The sequence below is a fragment of the Diceros bicornis genome, chromosome 36, assembly GCF_020826845.1.
Source record: "Diceros bicornis minor isolate mBicDic1 chromosome 36, mDicBic1.mat.cur, whole genome shotgun sequence".
In the NCBI taxonomy this organism is placed as follows: domain Eukaryota; kingdom Metazoa; phylum Chordata; class Mammalia; order Perissodactyla; family Rhinocerotidae; genus Diceros; species Diceros bicornis.
In genome coordinates, this window is record NC_080775.1 from 13497632 (window position 1) to 13514338 (window position 16707).

General features: G+C 44.8%; 1 protein-coding gene across 1 annotated transcript in view; it reads right to left on the reverse strand.

The window, feature by feature from the left end:
• Positions 1-9958, reverse strand: part of CCDC3 (coiled-coil domain containing 3) — a 90711-nt gene extending 80753 nt beyond the window's left edge. The window contains exons 1-2 of the mRNA XM_058532430.1: positions 9352-9958; positions 6767-6941 (exon numbers count right to left, since the gene is read on the reverse strand). Of these exons, the coding sequence (XP_058388413.1) occupies positions 6767-6941; positions 9352-9725 (549 nt within the window). The 5' untranslated portion in view covers positions 9726-9958. The remainder of the gene's footprint in view (positions 1-6766; positions 6942-9351) is intronic.
• Positions 9959-16707: the final 6749 nt, after the last annotated feature.

The window sequence follows — 16707 nt, forward strand, 5'->3', positions numbered from 1 at the left end:
TGGAAATCTCATTTATATCCAGTTTCAAATGACATCTAATTATTGCTCGGTCCCAAAGGTATGTCTTCCGCTCAGCTCCAAACTTAGAGATCCAGCCACCTGTTCAAGATCTCACTGGGATGGCTCAAAGACACCTCAACTCAGTATGTCCAACACTAGACTCATGAATTCCCTACCAAACCTGTCCTATTTCCATTTCTCAGTGCTGGTCTTGGCACGCGATTTACGTGCCCAAAACACAGGAATTATCTTCTTTTCCCCCATCTCCTTTACCACCCAAATCCAAACGATCATTAACACCTACTGATTTTATTTCCTAAATATCCTTCAAATTTGCCTACTTCATGCCATCCCCACTGCCTCCACCCTAGTCCAGCAACCATCTGGGAGCTTAATAACAACCACTACCTGTTCTCATTGTATCACTGGGATCCCCTTCAGTTCCCCACTCTTGTCAGTTTTGTTTTTTCAAAATGTAAATTTGATCTCATCACCTCTTGCTTTCAAAACATCAAAGGCTTCCCATTATTGTTAGGACAAAGCCAGAATCCTCACCAAGATCTACCAATCCCTGTATGGTCTGGCCCCACCCAATGCTCTTGCCTCATCCTTCTCACTCATTCCCTTTGCTCCAGCCACCAGCTTGCTTTCATTTCCTCAAAGGCAACATGTGCCCTGCTACCACAGGGCCTTTGCACAGATTCTTCTTCTCTGGATTGCTCTCATCTCCCCTGATGTCTCATCATCCATCAGATCTTAGCCCCAGGATCAAGTCAACAGAGAAGGCTTTCTTAACCCCTAAGTTTAGGTCAGACTCCCTGATGACTTCCTTTCTTTCCTTTGGAACATGTATTTCCATTTAAAATTACAAAGTCATTAACGTAGTCTTTTGACTGTGGCAATTGCCAACACTAGAACTGTAAGCTTTATGAGATCAGGGACTTTGTATTTTGCTCAACAGTGAAACTCTAGTGTCTAACACAGTAGCTGCCTCACAGTAGATACTCAATAAATATTTGCTAAAGGGACTCAGTAACCACACAAAATAAGGTATGTATAATGTCATACATGTTGGCATTCTTTGTAATAGCAATGTAGTGGAAAGAACCTAAGTACCTATCAACAGGGGACTTGAATTAAATATATTGTGACACCTTCATACAGTGGAACACTATGCAGCCATTTAAGGCAACTTTATCTGCATTGATACAGAAAGATCTTCAAGATCTACTTGTGAATAAAGCAAAGTTTAGCAAAGTGTGCATAGGGTGCTGCCATTTGTGTGAAAGAAGATGGTAAATAATACATGTTTGAATTATTTGTTTGATGACAATACTCACTGAATGTTTATAAGAAACTAATAACAGTGGCTACTTGTTTGGCGGGAGGGTGAGAACTGTGTAGATGAGTGCCAGAGGTGGGAGTGAAAACCTACTGACAACCATATCATACTTTTAGATTTGGGAACCCATGTGAATGTGTTATCTGTCTAAAAAATAATTCGGGGGCCGGCCCCTTGGCTTAGCAGTTAAGTGTGCGTGCTCTGCTACTGGTGGCCTGGGTTCAGATCCTGGGCGTGCACCGACGCACTGCTTCTCCGGCCATGCTGAGGCAGCGTCCCACATACAGCAACTAGAAGGATGTGCAACTATGACATACAACTATCTACTGGGGCTTTGGGGAAAAAAAAAGGAGGAGGATTGGCAATAGATGTTAGCTCAGGGCCGGTCTTCCTCAGCAAAAAGAGGAGGATTAACACGGATGTTAGCTCAGGGCTGATCATCCTCACATACACACAAAAAATTCACCTAGGGGGGCCAGCCTGGTAGCGTAGTGGTTAAGTTCATGCACTCTGCTTAGGCGGCCTGGTGTTCGCAGGTTCGGATCCCGCGCACGGACCTACACACCGTTCATCAAGCCATGCTGTGGCAGTGTCCCACATACAAAATAGAGGAAGATTAGCACAGATGTCAGCTCAGGAACAATCTTCCTCAAGCAGAAAAAGGAAGACTGGCAACAGATGCTAGCTGTTGAATCTTCCTCACCAACAAACAAACAAACAAACAAAAAATTCATTTAGTGAATTATAAAGTACTCCCTGCACGCAACCCGATAAATTCCATTGAACGAATGAAAGCACACACGATGGCTTCCCCCTTGGCCATTCCCATCTCCAACACATATCTCCATCACCACTGCTGCCTCCCTTCTGCCACTCCCCTGGGAAGTAGCAGGAAGCTTTTTTCAATTTTAAAAATGTCGTTTTTCAAGTCATACTGTAACATTATCAATTGACAGGAATACGCCCTTGTACAACCCTTTACAGTTTACGAAGTAATTTCAAACATAAGCTCTAATTAATTAGGTCTTGACATCAACATTAGACAGTTTATATACTTTTAACCCCATTTTATACATGAGAAAACTGAAGCTGTGAGAAATTAAGGGCCTTGCCCAAGGCCATTCCTCTGGAAACGTCAGAGCCAATCTAGATCTTCTGATTACAAGTTTACATTCCTTCTGATGGAACTTGGAGAATAACTCCCCCCTCATCCTTCCCAACTCCAAAAAGGGAAGAAAGAGATAGCAGGACTTTCACAGGTTTTATATCAATCCCATGACATTTTGTGACAGACTGATATAAGCATGGGTCAGTCTGGGTCTCGGTCCTAGAGGACAGTATTTGCAGAGAGGGGAAAACATCCAACTGCTGTTTTGACTGTTCTACTCACTCAGCTGGAGAGAAAAGAGGGAGGAAAAATGTCCTTGGCTGGTGTGGAGAGAATTGTGCCAGTAAATCTGGTGGATGCTCCAACTTGCCAAAGACGTCCCCTGAGGTGCATTAACACCACGACCCTGAACCCGAGAGGTGCCGAACACTTAGAAACACTGCTGACTTTCTGGCAACTTCTGAAAGCAAGATTGTGTTTCTACTTACTGAAGTGTGGGTGGGACAGTTGAAGATGGAACCAGAGAGCGAGAGGATTTCACTGCTGAGGATCGAGTTGAATGTCTCCCTGGTGTGCATCACAAAAGTTGCCCTACATAAGATTTTCCTCCTGTTCCTTAACCTCCAGATCAACTCTGGAGTCCCGGAGTCACGTGACGCTCTAAGATAAAGTGAGGACCCTCAGTGAAGAGAATGAAACATGCCCTTCACAAGCCAAGGCTAGATCCACTGTTCAAGCTCACTGGAAGCTTAGAGAACAGCAGCATAATCAGTGGAAACGACAAGAATGCGCTAAAGTTCTTGCAGGATTTATAATCTAAGATACGGCATGTAACACAAGAAAGGCACGCAACGTGCAATGTTCAGGGTCGTTCATAACGGTCTCAGAACATGTGAAGCATTCATGTGTACTGATTAACAAAAGTCTAACACCTATTTCTACCAGAATAAAACGATGACCTGAACAGCTCCTCTGATCCCTCCTAAGATTAAAGACCACACAGGAAAAATACAGACTGCTTCTGACATAACAAGATATATTTATCCTGCGTAGGATAGACAATATGATGCTCGCCTTCACCAGAAAAGGGAATTTTTAGCTTTTCTTTTTTTTGAAGAAAAGACAAGTATTGGTCAATAATTCTTCATCTAACTGAGATCTTCAATTCACAACTACTTCAATCAATCCAGAGTACGTAAAAATTTCTCAAGGAGCGTCATAAAATGTAAATCATGAAGCTGACAAAAAAGGAAATTAAAATTAAGTTCTAAACCAACTAGCTAATTTAACTTAGCTCTGACGTGGTACATTTCAAAGTGGGCAGGGGACAAAATCAGAAGGAGCAAGGTGTTGAAAAGTGCAAGGGACATCAGATCTAACTTCTAAATTCGGCTACACAGCAGCTCAGCAATCTGGAACAATTCTTTTCCTCCCCTAAAGCTTTTGACTCTCCCTCAGAGCAACATAGCACGCCCACCTTTTGTTATCTAAGAGGCTAGGGTGATTAAAGGGAAAGAGAAAAGGAATTCTCCCCAAGATCAACATCTGACCACCAGAAATAGGACTGCCTTCACGCTGAAACAATTCTCCACGGTCCTATTGTTCTATTTTTTTTTTTGCAAATGCTGGAAAATCTAATTCCAGGGAAACATTAATAGCTTCATTATGTGACCGTAGGGCTAACAAGTTACGTAGCTAAAGAGTTTGGGAGCTAAACTAGAAAGGTATTTTTGGAATAAGATCCAATCTCTTGATATAAATCTATTGTTACCAAGGACGTAGTGGTATAGGCAAAACTCCCACAAAACGGGGAACCAAAGGGCAGATCCTAAAAAGATTTCATTTAGACTATGCTAAGGTGTGACTCAGGCTTGGAAGACTCAGGCTTACACTTAGTGGGTCCAGTTCAATAGAGAGTGGGTGCCAGTACAGATGAACGGGGGAAAACTAGGTCCTTGGAACCATGTCGGGGGCAAAATACAGATGGTCCCGGACTTACAATTGTTTCACTTACAATTCTTCTGCTTTACGATGGTGTGAAAGTGATATGTATTGAGTAGAAACCATACTTCGAATTTTGAATTATGGTCTTTTCCTGGGCCAGCGATATGCGGTACTCTCTCATGATGCTGGGCAGCGGCAGCGAGGGCAGCTCCCCGTCAGCCACATGATCATGACAGTGAACAACTGATACACTTACAACCATGCTATACCCATCCAACCACTCTGTTTTTCACTTTCAGTACAGTATTCAATAAACTACGTGAGATATTCGAAACTTTATTACAAAATAGGGTTTGTGTTAGATGATTTTGCCCAACTGTAGGCTAATGTAAGTGTTCTGAGCACGTTTAAGGTAGGCCAGGCTAAGTAGGATGCTCGGTAGGTTAGGGGTAGGAAATGCATTTTCCACTTACAATATTTTCAACTTAACAATGGGTTTATCGGAACATAACCCTATCATAAGTCAATGAAGATCTGTATGGGACAAGCGTTCAGAAAATTCTGGCAAGCCATGGAGGAGGGGTTAGAGGTGTCTAAATTGCTGTCAATAGGGTAGGCCTAAGGAAGGCATCTCTTGATAATGTCAAGGAAGTAAGAATAAACAATTTTCCTTAGTTGGACATACCTGTCCATCATGAGAACAGTTTCTGTGCAAAGAACATGAAGAAGGCCTCTAGGTGCCAGGGAGCCCCGGGCAGAAGATAAGGAGGTTTGGAAGAACAAGGCAGCTACCCTAGGCCAACCCACCAGACAAGAGAAAGATACTTCCCCTAAGACCATCACATATGAGTAAAAAGAAGGGAGCCACATAACATGTGCAAATTAGTTCATTAACCCATAAAAGAAGTCCTTGTCCCATGGATACACACACGCCCACATCAGACCTCTCTCCAGCAGTCTGCCACACTGCTACCCTGGCCCCTGGCCCCCCAACACGTTAACCACAACGCTGCTCAGAACAAGCCTAACGTGTTGTCTTTAGCTTAGAGGAAACCACAAAGAAAGGAAGGAGATGGTTGAACAAAACCAGTCAAAACCAGCTGAAGGCAACATGGCAGTCTGACTTGACCTGACATAGACCCCACAGCTCATTATATGCTCATTGTAATATATTACCATATTATAGAACACACCCACCAATACCATGACAATTTTTAACTGCCATGGCAATGGCAGGATACAACCAAATAAGGAGAGAAAAGAGGTGGCACCCTTGCTCCCCAGAAAAGCCTTCCCATTTCCCCAAATAACTATGAATATTCCTCCCCTTCATTATCTAGACCCCTTATAATAGCTGCTTAATCATCCCAGGAGCTGAGAAGGAGATCTGTGAACTCAGTTCCCGCTTCTCTATTCTTTGGCCATTGAATAAAGCTTGTGCTGTTGAATGTTCAGCTTTGGTTTCATTTCAAATCCACGAAACTGAACAGGAAAGACCTCTCCAAAGAAGGGACAGATCGTGGGTGTGAGGCCCACCCGTGGGCCCCCCCTCGGAGCTCCTCCAAGTGTGGGTCAGAGTCCCACAAGAGTGAGGTGAAACTGGTAACAACATTGCCCTAAAACCATCTCAGACGGGCGACTGGGTGTGATGGGCCACTGCCTCATCCCAGCTCGACTGTGGCAATGCCATCGCTTTGGGAAAGTGATCTTAAATTTTGAATCCTCAAAATTTCCCTGCAACTCTGGCATCTGCCCCAGATTGGAAGATCCCTTTTATATTTTCATACCCTAAAATTCTCCTGACCCTTGCATTCCACAACCACCGTGGCCACCTGCACATCTATGTCTTAACAGCTAAGAATCACAGAAGTGTTAGCTATGATAATTATTTCATTTCCTTGAGGACTTTCTCTTTCCTCTTAGAAAATTCCTTCGGGCCCTATGCTATCAATAACAATAATAGTCATAAAGCCTCACATGCATTGAGTGCTTACTCTGTCAAGTACTATGCTAAGGGCTTTACATATTCACATTTGTTGCATAGTTAAATCACACTGCATCAGCCCTATGATGTGGATGCTAATAATGTTTCCATTTTACAGAAGAGGAAACTGAGGCATGGTGTGCCCACCTTCATCTCATCTTGTTCCCTCACTTTGTGAGGAATCCTGTGCCACATAGTAAAGCCTTGGGGCTGCAAAGTTTATGAGCAGTGATTTTCAATTGCTTCAAGGGAGGGAGAGAGGCAAGGAGGATAATACTCTTTGCCTGGGCTTTTGGAAGAGTATTCTTGACTCCTTTGATCACAAAATTCATATAAGATATAGCTGTTGTATTATTTTGCTGCGGCACAGGGTACAGCCAATTCTTACCCTATTGTCTTCCTGGATCTCCCAGTCACTGGAGAAAGTCACCAGTTGCTGCCCTTGGGAACAGTTCGAAAACTGGAAAAGGCTGGAAAACATCCTCCTGTTCTCTTGAGTGTCAGGAAAGATGGCGTCTTGGAAATTGACTCCATGAGGCAAGAGGTTATAATTTTCATCCATCCTAATGGAAAAGGGGAAAAAAAATAGAGATGTAGACTGGACACCATGGGGTATACCAGATTTAACCAAGAGTCATGGAAGACTGCAACAGTCTTGCCAATTACACGTCTTGTACAGCTCTCATTAAAAGAGTTACTATTTCTAATTGTTTCTCTGCCTTATACTACATGAGTCTATTCTCAAGGTTTTCAAAAAGTTGAGTTTGGGTGATGGGACCGGGGGAGTGTGTGCATGGGTGTGTTTGTCTACTTGTATATCTCCCAACTGCCCTTCCTTCTCATAGAGTGTTCCTTGTTTCTTGATGAAAGGAAGGCCAGTTGTAATGACCCAGGTTCAAACCCTGCCATTGCTACTTATCTTCTGTCTGACATGAAATGAATTTCTTCAATTCCCTAAACGTCTCTAAGCTTCAGTATTCCAAACTGTAAAAAGGATGATAATAGCATCTTACTTCTTGGCGGTGGTGTAAGGGTTGCATTAGAAAAAGTAAATGAAGTGTCTGGCACAGAGTGAGTGCAGTATAAATATTAGTTAACATTTTTATAGAGCCAAGCGTCAATTGCCTGTTGGAAAGATAAAGAAGTCACGAAAAGGAAGAGGAGAGATGGAAGTCAAACTCCAGCCCAGAACGGGCATATAGGGCTCACCAGCAGGTCTCCACTGCCACTTTCTCCTGTGACACTGACCAGAATCTGTTCTCGTCTCAGTAGGTCCCAGAATAACAGAGGAGGAATGATTTGTATGCAGTTGTTAACACACTTCAGGGCAACACAGCCCTGTGAAATGGAAATCTGTCAGACTATTGTTTGACTCTGTAATTCTGCCCTAACTTTTTGTAAATATGTCAGAGCGAAAGATGAAAGAGTTGGCTGACCACCATTGAACCAGTGGACAAAACTGTATTTCATAATAAAATCGGGGGGTGGGGGGGGGGGGGAGTCTGCTCAAGAACTCCCGTTCTTTTTTCTTTGGAAAATAAAGTTTCATTGTTGAATAGTTTTAGAGCTGGGCTCTCAGTGTTTTTCCTAAATAAAAACACGAAAAATCTGAGTTAAGTTTCTCTGTATCAAGAAGGGTAGCGTCTCTCACTCCTTGCTGACTTTATTTAGAAACTAAACTTCCCCAGCAATTAAAAAAAATTCAGCTTAATCTAACTAAACCACTCAAGCCAACACAAAGCACACCACGTATTCTAAACTTAGATATTCTGGCTTCAATATGGAAAACATGTGTTGCCGTGAGCTTATGAACGGCCCTCTGTGGAACTTGCTATTTTCTTTCTCAGAGTGACATGAAATCTCAAGAGCCATAAGTGAATCTGCAGACGCAGGTCATGGTCATTCCAAACATCCTTACTGCTCCTTCACAGATTGGGAAGACTGGAACTACCACCAATCGCAATCTTGCGTGAATTCATTCACTCTATTGCTATACATGTTAGATTCCATTTTGATGTTTCTCTTCATTGCTCTGGATCACCGTCCTAATTCCACTGGAGACAACCCATGCATTTAGGGTTCCACCTGCTGTTCTCTATTTCAAACTTCAATTGAACCCACTGACTGAATTCTTATGCACATGCATTCCATCTTGACCACAGGCCAACTTTCATGGAACTTCCCACAATTCGAGTAGTCTCCAATCAGAGATGGCCTCCTGCCTGATTCACTTCTACACTTCCAAGCACTGTGACTCAGGGTCTTACCCCCAGCAGGACCCCCATAAACCCTTGCTATTTTGAATAGCCTGGCTTTGAGGTCTGTAGGCAGCTGATATGAGACTGTTACAAGTGACACAAGGACAGCTGGGCTGCATTCCACACCATTCGCATCTTGACATTTAAGCAGGTGGGGAGAAGATAGCGTGACTATTTGTTCTGCATCTAACCTGCACCAGGTGTTGTGCCTGAGTTACTGTATTTGTCTTAACCAACCTTGTTTCCCACATTATGAAGGTGAGAATATTGAAGTTCTTGAGAAGGTCAGTAACTTGCTCAAAATCACAGTTAGGAAGAGCAGAGCCAGAATTCCAACAACAGTCTGATTTCAAAGTTGGGTTTTTTTTGACCACCATCCCAAGCTACTCCCACTGAATCCAGTTTCAAACAAAAAGCAAAGGATGAGTCAAATGGATTGTTGGAACCACCTTGAGTTTTTGCCTGAAACACTCCTCTGCGCATTACAGCACAGGAATCACCCCTGTTCTTTCAACAGCCTTAGCTAGAGGTACCCAGGATCTTTGTCGAGACGGCAGACGGGGCAGGAGAGTATAGAGTGAGGGAAGGAGCCCAAGGCGTATTCGAATATGACACGGACAGGATGCCGTGGGAGGTCCTGACCTGCCTCCAGAGAATGGTGACCTTGGCGCAAACAGACCGAGGGGGTGGTGCAGCCGAGAGGTGCCGGGCTCACCTGAGGAAGAAGAAATAGGAGTAATCCTGGACCACGGTGTGGGAGTGACACGAGAAGTAGCCCAGGCCGGTGAGGTTGAGCCTGGAGCCCGCGGGCACTTCGAGCATGCTGCCCCACGCCTGGTCGCACAGCATCTCGATCTCGGCCGAGTAGAAGAGCCCCGCGTCGCTGGCCTCGTACTGCCACGGCAGGTAGTTGTACAGGCCGTGCACCTCCTGGTGCAGCGCCAGCACCTTGGCGTACACGATGATCTCGGCCAGCTCGGCGCGGCAGCCCTCGCTCAGGGGTCTCCACTCCGACGGCAGCTGGCAGCCGCGGGTGGGCTCGAGCCGGCCGGCCAGGCAGAGCGCGGCGAGCAGCAGCGGGCGCAGCATGCCGGCGGCGGGAGCGGGCGGCGGGAGCGGCCCCGGTCGGCGCTGCGCCCCGGGCGCACTAGCCTGGGCGCATGGCGGGGACCCCCGGGAACCGGCAGGGCGGAGCGGGGGCGCGCGGCCGCCGGGCGCAGGAGGCGTCGGGGAGCCCGGAGCGCCCGCCCCGGCCGACAGCGCCGCCCCGCTGGCCCGGGAAGGGCAGCCCTGGGCGCTCGGCTCCTCGCACCGCTCCCGGCAGCTCGGCGCGCGGCTCTCTCCGCCGCCAGGCTCACCATGCCCGGCCCTCGCCCGCGACGCTTTAAAAGGGTCGCGGGGCGGGCCGGCCGCCCGCCTCCTGCCCTGCCCCCCGCGACTGGGGCGTGGGCGGTGGCAGGAGAGGGCGGGGAGGCGTCCGGGCCCGGGGTGGGACGCGGGCCAGCGGCGCGCGGGGCGCTCGGGAGACGCGGGGCGCGGGGTCCGCCGCCCCCAGCCCGGCGCGGGGTTTAGGGGAGTGCGGGGGCGCCGCGAGGTCATTGCTGGGAGCGGCGGCCCAGCCCTCCTCCAGCGCCCCACTGGTGGACTGGGCCAAAGCTGTCCAGGAGTAAAGCATGTTCCAAACGCGTGGCATCCTGAAAATAACTGTTGTTCATTTGCATGATTCCTCTGCATGCGTTTTTACGTTTTCTATGTCGTTCATTTAGACTCAAAATACATAGAAATCAAATGTGACTTTCCCTTCGCAGAGGTTAACTAGGAAAGTCAGTGTGGGCTAATAAACTTTTTTTGAATCTCTCTCTCTCTGTTTGCTTATTAATAACAATCTTAGGAAAGCCTTAATAAAAGATTGAAAAGCCATTTTGCCGTGGGTTTCCTAAAGCTACATGGTTTACGTTATTCCTACTTCCAGTTTCTAAACACCCTACACCTAAAAAATAAATTCAGAAGTAAATTCCAAACAGCTTTTCCCAAGTCAGTGAGTGACTCTGAGACCTGAACTCAACGATTCCCTATCTCTAAACTCAGCGGTTCCTTTTATCTCTAAATGGCTTTAATCGTTCCTACTGTAGTAAGAAGAAGAAAAAAGAGGATGTTTATTTATAAATATATTTATAATATTTTATATATCATACATGTAATATGCATATATTATACACATCATCGTACATATACATATGTTATATATAATATTTATAATAAATATAAATATACATTTAATATATAAATAATATGTATATTTATAAAAAATTTTTAAGCAAAACTGCCTTAAAATGGAAAGCTCTTTGTTCTGCAAGCATCTCATTAACTAGGGTTTCTGCAAGTTTGAGCCTTGGAACCCAGCTGAATTCTTCTGTGTTCTTAGGGAATTCTGGAAGGAAAGGTAAGGAGAAAAGAGAATAGAGAAGAGGAGAGAAAATTCCGAGGCTGGGCCTCACCTCCCCATGACCCTCGAATCTTCAGTTAGGACAGCTAAATTCATGAATGCTTATCGGGAGCGCAGTTTTTGAAAGGCAGCTCTGGGTCCAAATCCAGCCCACGCAGGACAGAAACTCAGGAGGGAGAGCCCACGAGAAGGGCAGCCTCAGGGAATCGGAAAACATCCGAGGAGGGCTTTAGGCATCCCCAGAAGTGGAATGACCAGGACGCCAGCCAGCGTTGTCCAGCTGATGAGAGAATGGAAGGCTACAGCTGACATGGGGTCACACTAGTCCAGAATCTGATCAATGACTCAATCAAATTCTTATTCTTACAAAATCCTCTGTGAGCGGCCTAAAAAGAGAAAAAAATAAGAGTGAGAGCTCCTCACAGATAATAACTAATCCCTGCATATCTAGTAGCCTAGGGCCTCGATAAATTTTGTAGAAGAAATAGTTGTCATTAGAGGGAATCAAGTGGTCAGTAGTCTTGACGGTATATATGACTCCCTGCTGTGACCCCCCAACCCCATGGTAGATACCAGACTTTCACACAACGGGTAATGGTATTCAAGGATGACATCAGACACTGTATGTCAGCACTGCTCATCCATCTTTCATTGAATGTGTGAATTAGGAAATTTCATAATGTCATTGTCTTAGTCAGGTAGGGCTGCCATAACAAAATACCACAGACTGGCTTAAACAACAGACATTTATTTTCTCACAGTTTTAGAGGCTAGAAGTCCAAGATCAAGGTGCCATCAAGGTTGGTTTCTGGTGTGATCACTCTTCCAGGCTTGTAGACAGCTGTCTTCCCTCTGTGTCCTCACATGGCCTTTCCTCTGTGTGCATGTAGAGAGAGAGATCTCTGGTGTCTCCTCTTCGTCTTATAAGGATACCAGTCCTATCATATTAGGACCCCACCCTTGTGACCACATTTAACCTTAATTACTTCCTTAAAGGTCCTATCTTCAAATACAGTCTCATGGGGGTTAGGGCTTCAACCAATGGATTTGGTGGGGTAGGAATTGTTCCGGGAGGAGAGAAGACACAATTCAGACCTTACAGTTATTTAGCAGATGTTCTACAGCTTTGCTTGGGAAAGAGAGAGAGAGGATATAAAATGGTTTATATTCCTGGCAAGCAGACTTAGAGCAAGCATTGCCAAATTATAATATTAACAATTGCTAACCTTTATTCATTGCTTCCTATGGGCCAAGCACTGTTGTAAGGACTTTGCGTGTGTTATCTTAATTAATTCTTCAAACAACACTCCAAAGTCGATACTACTGTCATCGTCATTTTCTAGATAAGGAAACTCAGGCACAGAGCAGTTAATTGACCTACCCAAGATCAGAGAGCTAGAAAGTGACTGAGCCAGGACTCAAACCCCAGCATCAGACTCCAGAGTCCATGTCTAGAATATGGACAAAATAGGCAATGTTTTAAAGGCCCCAGTGGGCCCTTTATCCAGAAGTAAGTAGACTATATGAATAGTAATAACCTTAGCATAATCACCAGTGATGGCCTAATGAGTATGTAATTGGACTAACGTTAATTTCGTATTAACCAACATCCCTGCTCTGTTTTAGCCTTCTGCTATGACTTATGCAGACAAGCTAGTAAGCAAGTTTTTCTTTTCAATTGCATCTTCAGTAGCCTCAGAGGCCTGGAAAAGATTTGTCCCCTTCTGAAGACCTTACAACCCTGACTTTCTTTCTATTTACATGAGCAAATAAATAAAAATCAGTATGCATGGCTGTTTTCTATCATGTATAAACTTGACGGAATCAAACTCTTCCAATACTACTCAGAATGTATTTTCCAGAAGCGAGCACCTTTGAAAGATTGTCCTTCCAGATTCACAGACACATCAGTCATGCTTTTCCTTTCCTGTGTAAGATCTGGCAGAGTGCCTCACCGATTGGGGTTCTTTACCTGGAGCCATTGGTGTCTCCCCTGGTGAGTAGTTCCTCTTCAGGGGCTAAGAACTCCAAACAAGCAGAGCTCAAGGCAGCCAGGTGGGAAACAAAAATTCTGTGACTGAATTAGAGGGTTTAATAGTGAGATAAGCCACTTCCACCCCTTGATTCCAAAACCCATATATTCTGGCTATGGGGGAGATAGCACCACAGATTGTTCTCTGCTTTGAAGCATGTATAATATCCTTTAAGATAGCACCCCATCCTTTCAAGGTGTTGACTCCCAACTGACACCGTAACTCAGTCTTCAGCAAGCCATTACACCTCTCAAAATTTGCCCATTAGCTTCTAGGGGATGGAGTATGTGGTAAGACCAGTTAATTCCGTAGCCAAGAGCTCACTGCTGCATTTTCTTTGCTGTGAAAGAAGCAATGCTGTGGGAAATTCCATGATGGTGGATAAGGTGTTCTGCGAGTCCATAGATAATGCTATTGGCAGAAGTAGTGTGGGGCAAGGAAAGCATATCCATATCCAGAAATTGTCTATTCCAGTGAGGACAAATCTCTGCCCCCCTCCAAGAAGGAAGCCGTCCAATGTAATCAGCCTGCCACCAGGTGGCTGCTGGGTTCCCCCAGTTAATGGGGTCATATTAGGGGATCGCCATTGATCTCTGTTGCTGACATATTAGGCCCTCAGCAGTAGTGTTAGCCAGGTCAGCCTTGGTAACAGTAAGTCTGTGTTGTTGAGCCAATATACAGCCTCTATCCATACCACCACGGCCACTTTTTTCATGGGCCCATTGAGCAAGCACTGAGGTGGCTGGGAAAAGAGACAGACCCTCACAGAGTACATGATTTTTCCACCCACTTCTCTTCAGTGAATGCCCTTTGGTCTTCATTCACATGGGATGCAAATATCTTCACAATCTGACCATTCCGAGAGGTCATCCATATACCTCTTCCCCAGATGTTCTTGTCACCAAGTTTCCAATCCTATTGTTTTCAAGTCCCTAGCCATCTATGATAGGTAATCTTATGTGTCAGTTTGACTTGGGCCATGGGGTGTCCAGATTAAACATTATTTCTGGGTTTCCAAATGAGATTAGTGTTTGAATCAGCGGACTCAGTAAAGTAGACTGCCCTCCCCAATGTGGGTGGGCGTCATCCAATCTGCTGAGGGCCTGAATAGAGCAAAAGGTGGAGAAAGAAGGAATTCACCTCCCTTTTCTTTCTGCCTTGCCCCTTGAGCTGGGACATCTCATTTTATCTTCTCCTGCCACTGCACTGGGATTTACAATATCGCCTACCCTGGTTCTCAGGCCTTTGGACTCAGACTGAATTATACCACTGACTTTCCTGGGTCTCCAGCTTGCAGATGGCAGATCGTGGGACTTTTCAGCCTCCATAATCATGTGAGCCAATTCATCTTCTTTTATATATATTCTATTTATATATGAATATATATAAATATTCTATTTATATATGAATATATATCCTATATATATAAAAAATATATATATCCTAATATATATTATAGATAGATAGATAGATAAATCCTACTGGTTCTGTTTCTCTGGAGAACACTGACTAACACAGCATCTAACCAAACTACTAGCAACTGCCCATGAATTAGTGTCTGTTCATCTGTACTACTGGCCATCTCTCAGTCTAGACAGCATACAACTAAATCTGCTGCTAAAAGTTCTACCCACCAGGAGAATTTTCTTCACTAATGTCCTTCAAGATCAATGCTGAGTGGTGCCCAGTGATAATCACAGGTAATACAGAACAATCTGTAAATCAGGCTTTAGTTATTTCTTCCTCAGTCAACTGGTCATCAGCAATATGCCCAAGAGGCCATAGACCATAGGAGGGGGAAGGGGCAATGCACCTTCAGAGTCAAAGGAGCCTAAGCCACTTGCTCATGCAACTTACTGGTACCTTCTGGACCTGCCCAAGCTCTGTGTCTTACAAACCATCCCCATTTGATAATACATTGCTTCTGCACACACACAGCCTTATGGGTGGGTGGGTCAGACCACACCCAGTTCATGATGGGAAGCTCAGATCATATGGTCACCCAATATCCCATGGTGAGGAGTTCAGTCTCTACCAAGGCCTGGTAGCAAGATAGAAGCTATTTGTCAAAAGGAGAATAGTCCTATCTAGAACAAGGCATAGATTTGCTCCAAAGTCCTAGAGTTTGGTGCTGTGATTTTCCTCCTTACAGTATTCCTATTCGCCATAGACACTTCAAGTATCATTGGACCTGCTGGATAATAAGGCTCAAGTGACACAGTGGCTTGTACTACAGCCTGAACTTGCTGCAGAGCCTTCTTTTGCTTGTCTCTACTTGGAACAGGCAGCCTTGTAGTTGATTCTGTAGATGGGTCCAAGTAGCACTTTCAACTGTGGTATATGTTGCCCCCCCCCCAAATATAAAAAAGTTTACTAAGCATTTTTCCATTCTAGGTAGTCCAAGAGACAGCAACTTTACTTGTACTTTGGAAGAGTGACAATTAAACCCCCAGAAACTTCACTAAGGTGGCAGGCCCTTGAATTTTTGTGGGACCTATCTCTCACTTTCTAGTTCATATATATATTATTAAGGCCTCCAACATACCTGCTACTTTATGAATACCAGATCCAATCATCATAATGTCGTCAGAGAAGTAGAGTGTGACGTTTTGTGGAATGTCAAGACAATCAAGATCTCTGCAGAATAGATATGGCAGAGAGCAGGAGAATTGACATAGCCCTTAGGCAGGGCTGTGATAGTGTACTCTTACTCTGACAAGTAAAAGCAAATTGTTTCTGGTGGTCTTTACAAATTGCTATGGAAGAAAAGGCATACACCAGGTCAGTAGCGGCTAAGCAATTGCCAGGGGACATGCCGATTTTCTCCAGCAAAGATACTACATCTGGGGTAGCAACTAGAATTTCAGTCACCACCTCATTGAGTTCACAGTAGGGTTCTCTCATTCTTCAAGATCCATGTGACTTTCACACAGGCCCAACTGGTGAGTTCAATGGAGATGTGATACGTATCACCATCTGCACTTCTTTCAAGTCTTTGATGGCACCATTAATTTCTTCAATCCCCCCAGGGATGCAGTACTGCTTCTGATTTACTCTCTTGGCATGAATGGAAGTTCTAGGGGATTCTGCTTAGCCCTTCCTACCATAGTGGCCATCACCCGTGAGTCAGAGGGCAAATGTGGAGATTCTGCCAGTTGTCAACTATGTTTATTCCAGTTACACCTTCAGAAGCTGGGAAAATAACCAGTAGGTGAGTCTCTGGACCAAATTGGTCCAGTGCGGGTCTGATTTGAGCTAAAATCCTCTATAATCTGAATTAGTAAGATCTCACATTAGCTTTTGGGCTATAGTGGTTTTATGGGTCCCTCTGGGATTAATATCATTTCAGAGCCAGCGTGTAGTAATCCCCAAAAGTTCTAGGTATTTCCTTTTCCCAGTGCACAGTCATTCCAGTAAATTGCCTCTGGTCCTTTTGGAGAAGTCTTAGAGGAAGATTTACAGTGTATACTTGTGGCGATGGTGCAGAGTCCTTCCTCAGGGGCATCTGGCCTACCCTTCAATCAAAGGGCTCTGTCTCTGTTAATTTACCTAAGACTGGAAACTGAGTAAGAGGCCTCAACTCTCCTCTGTG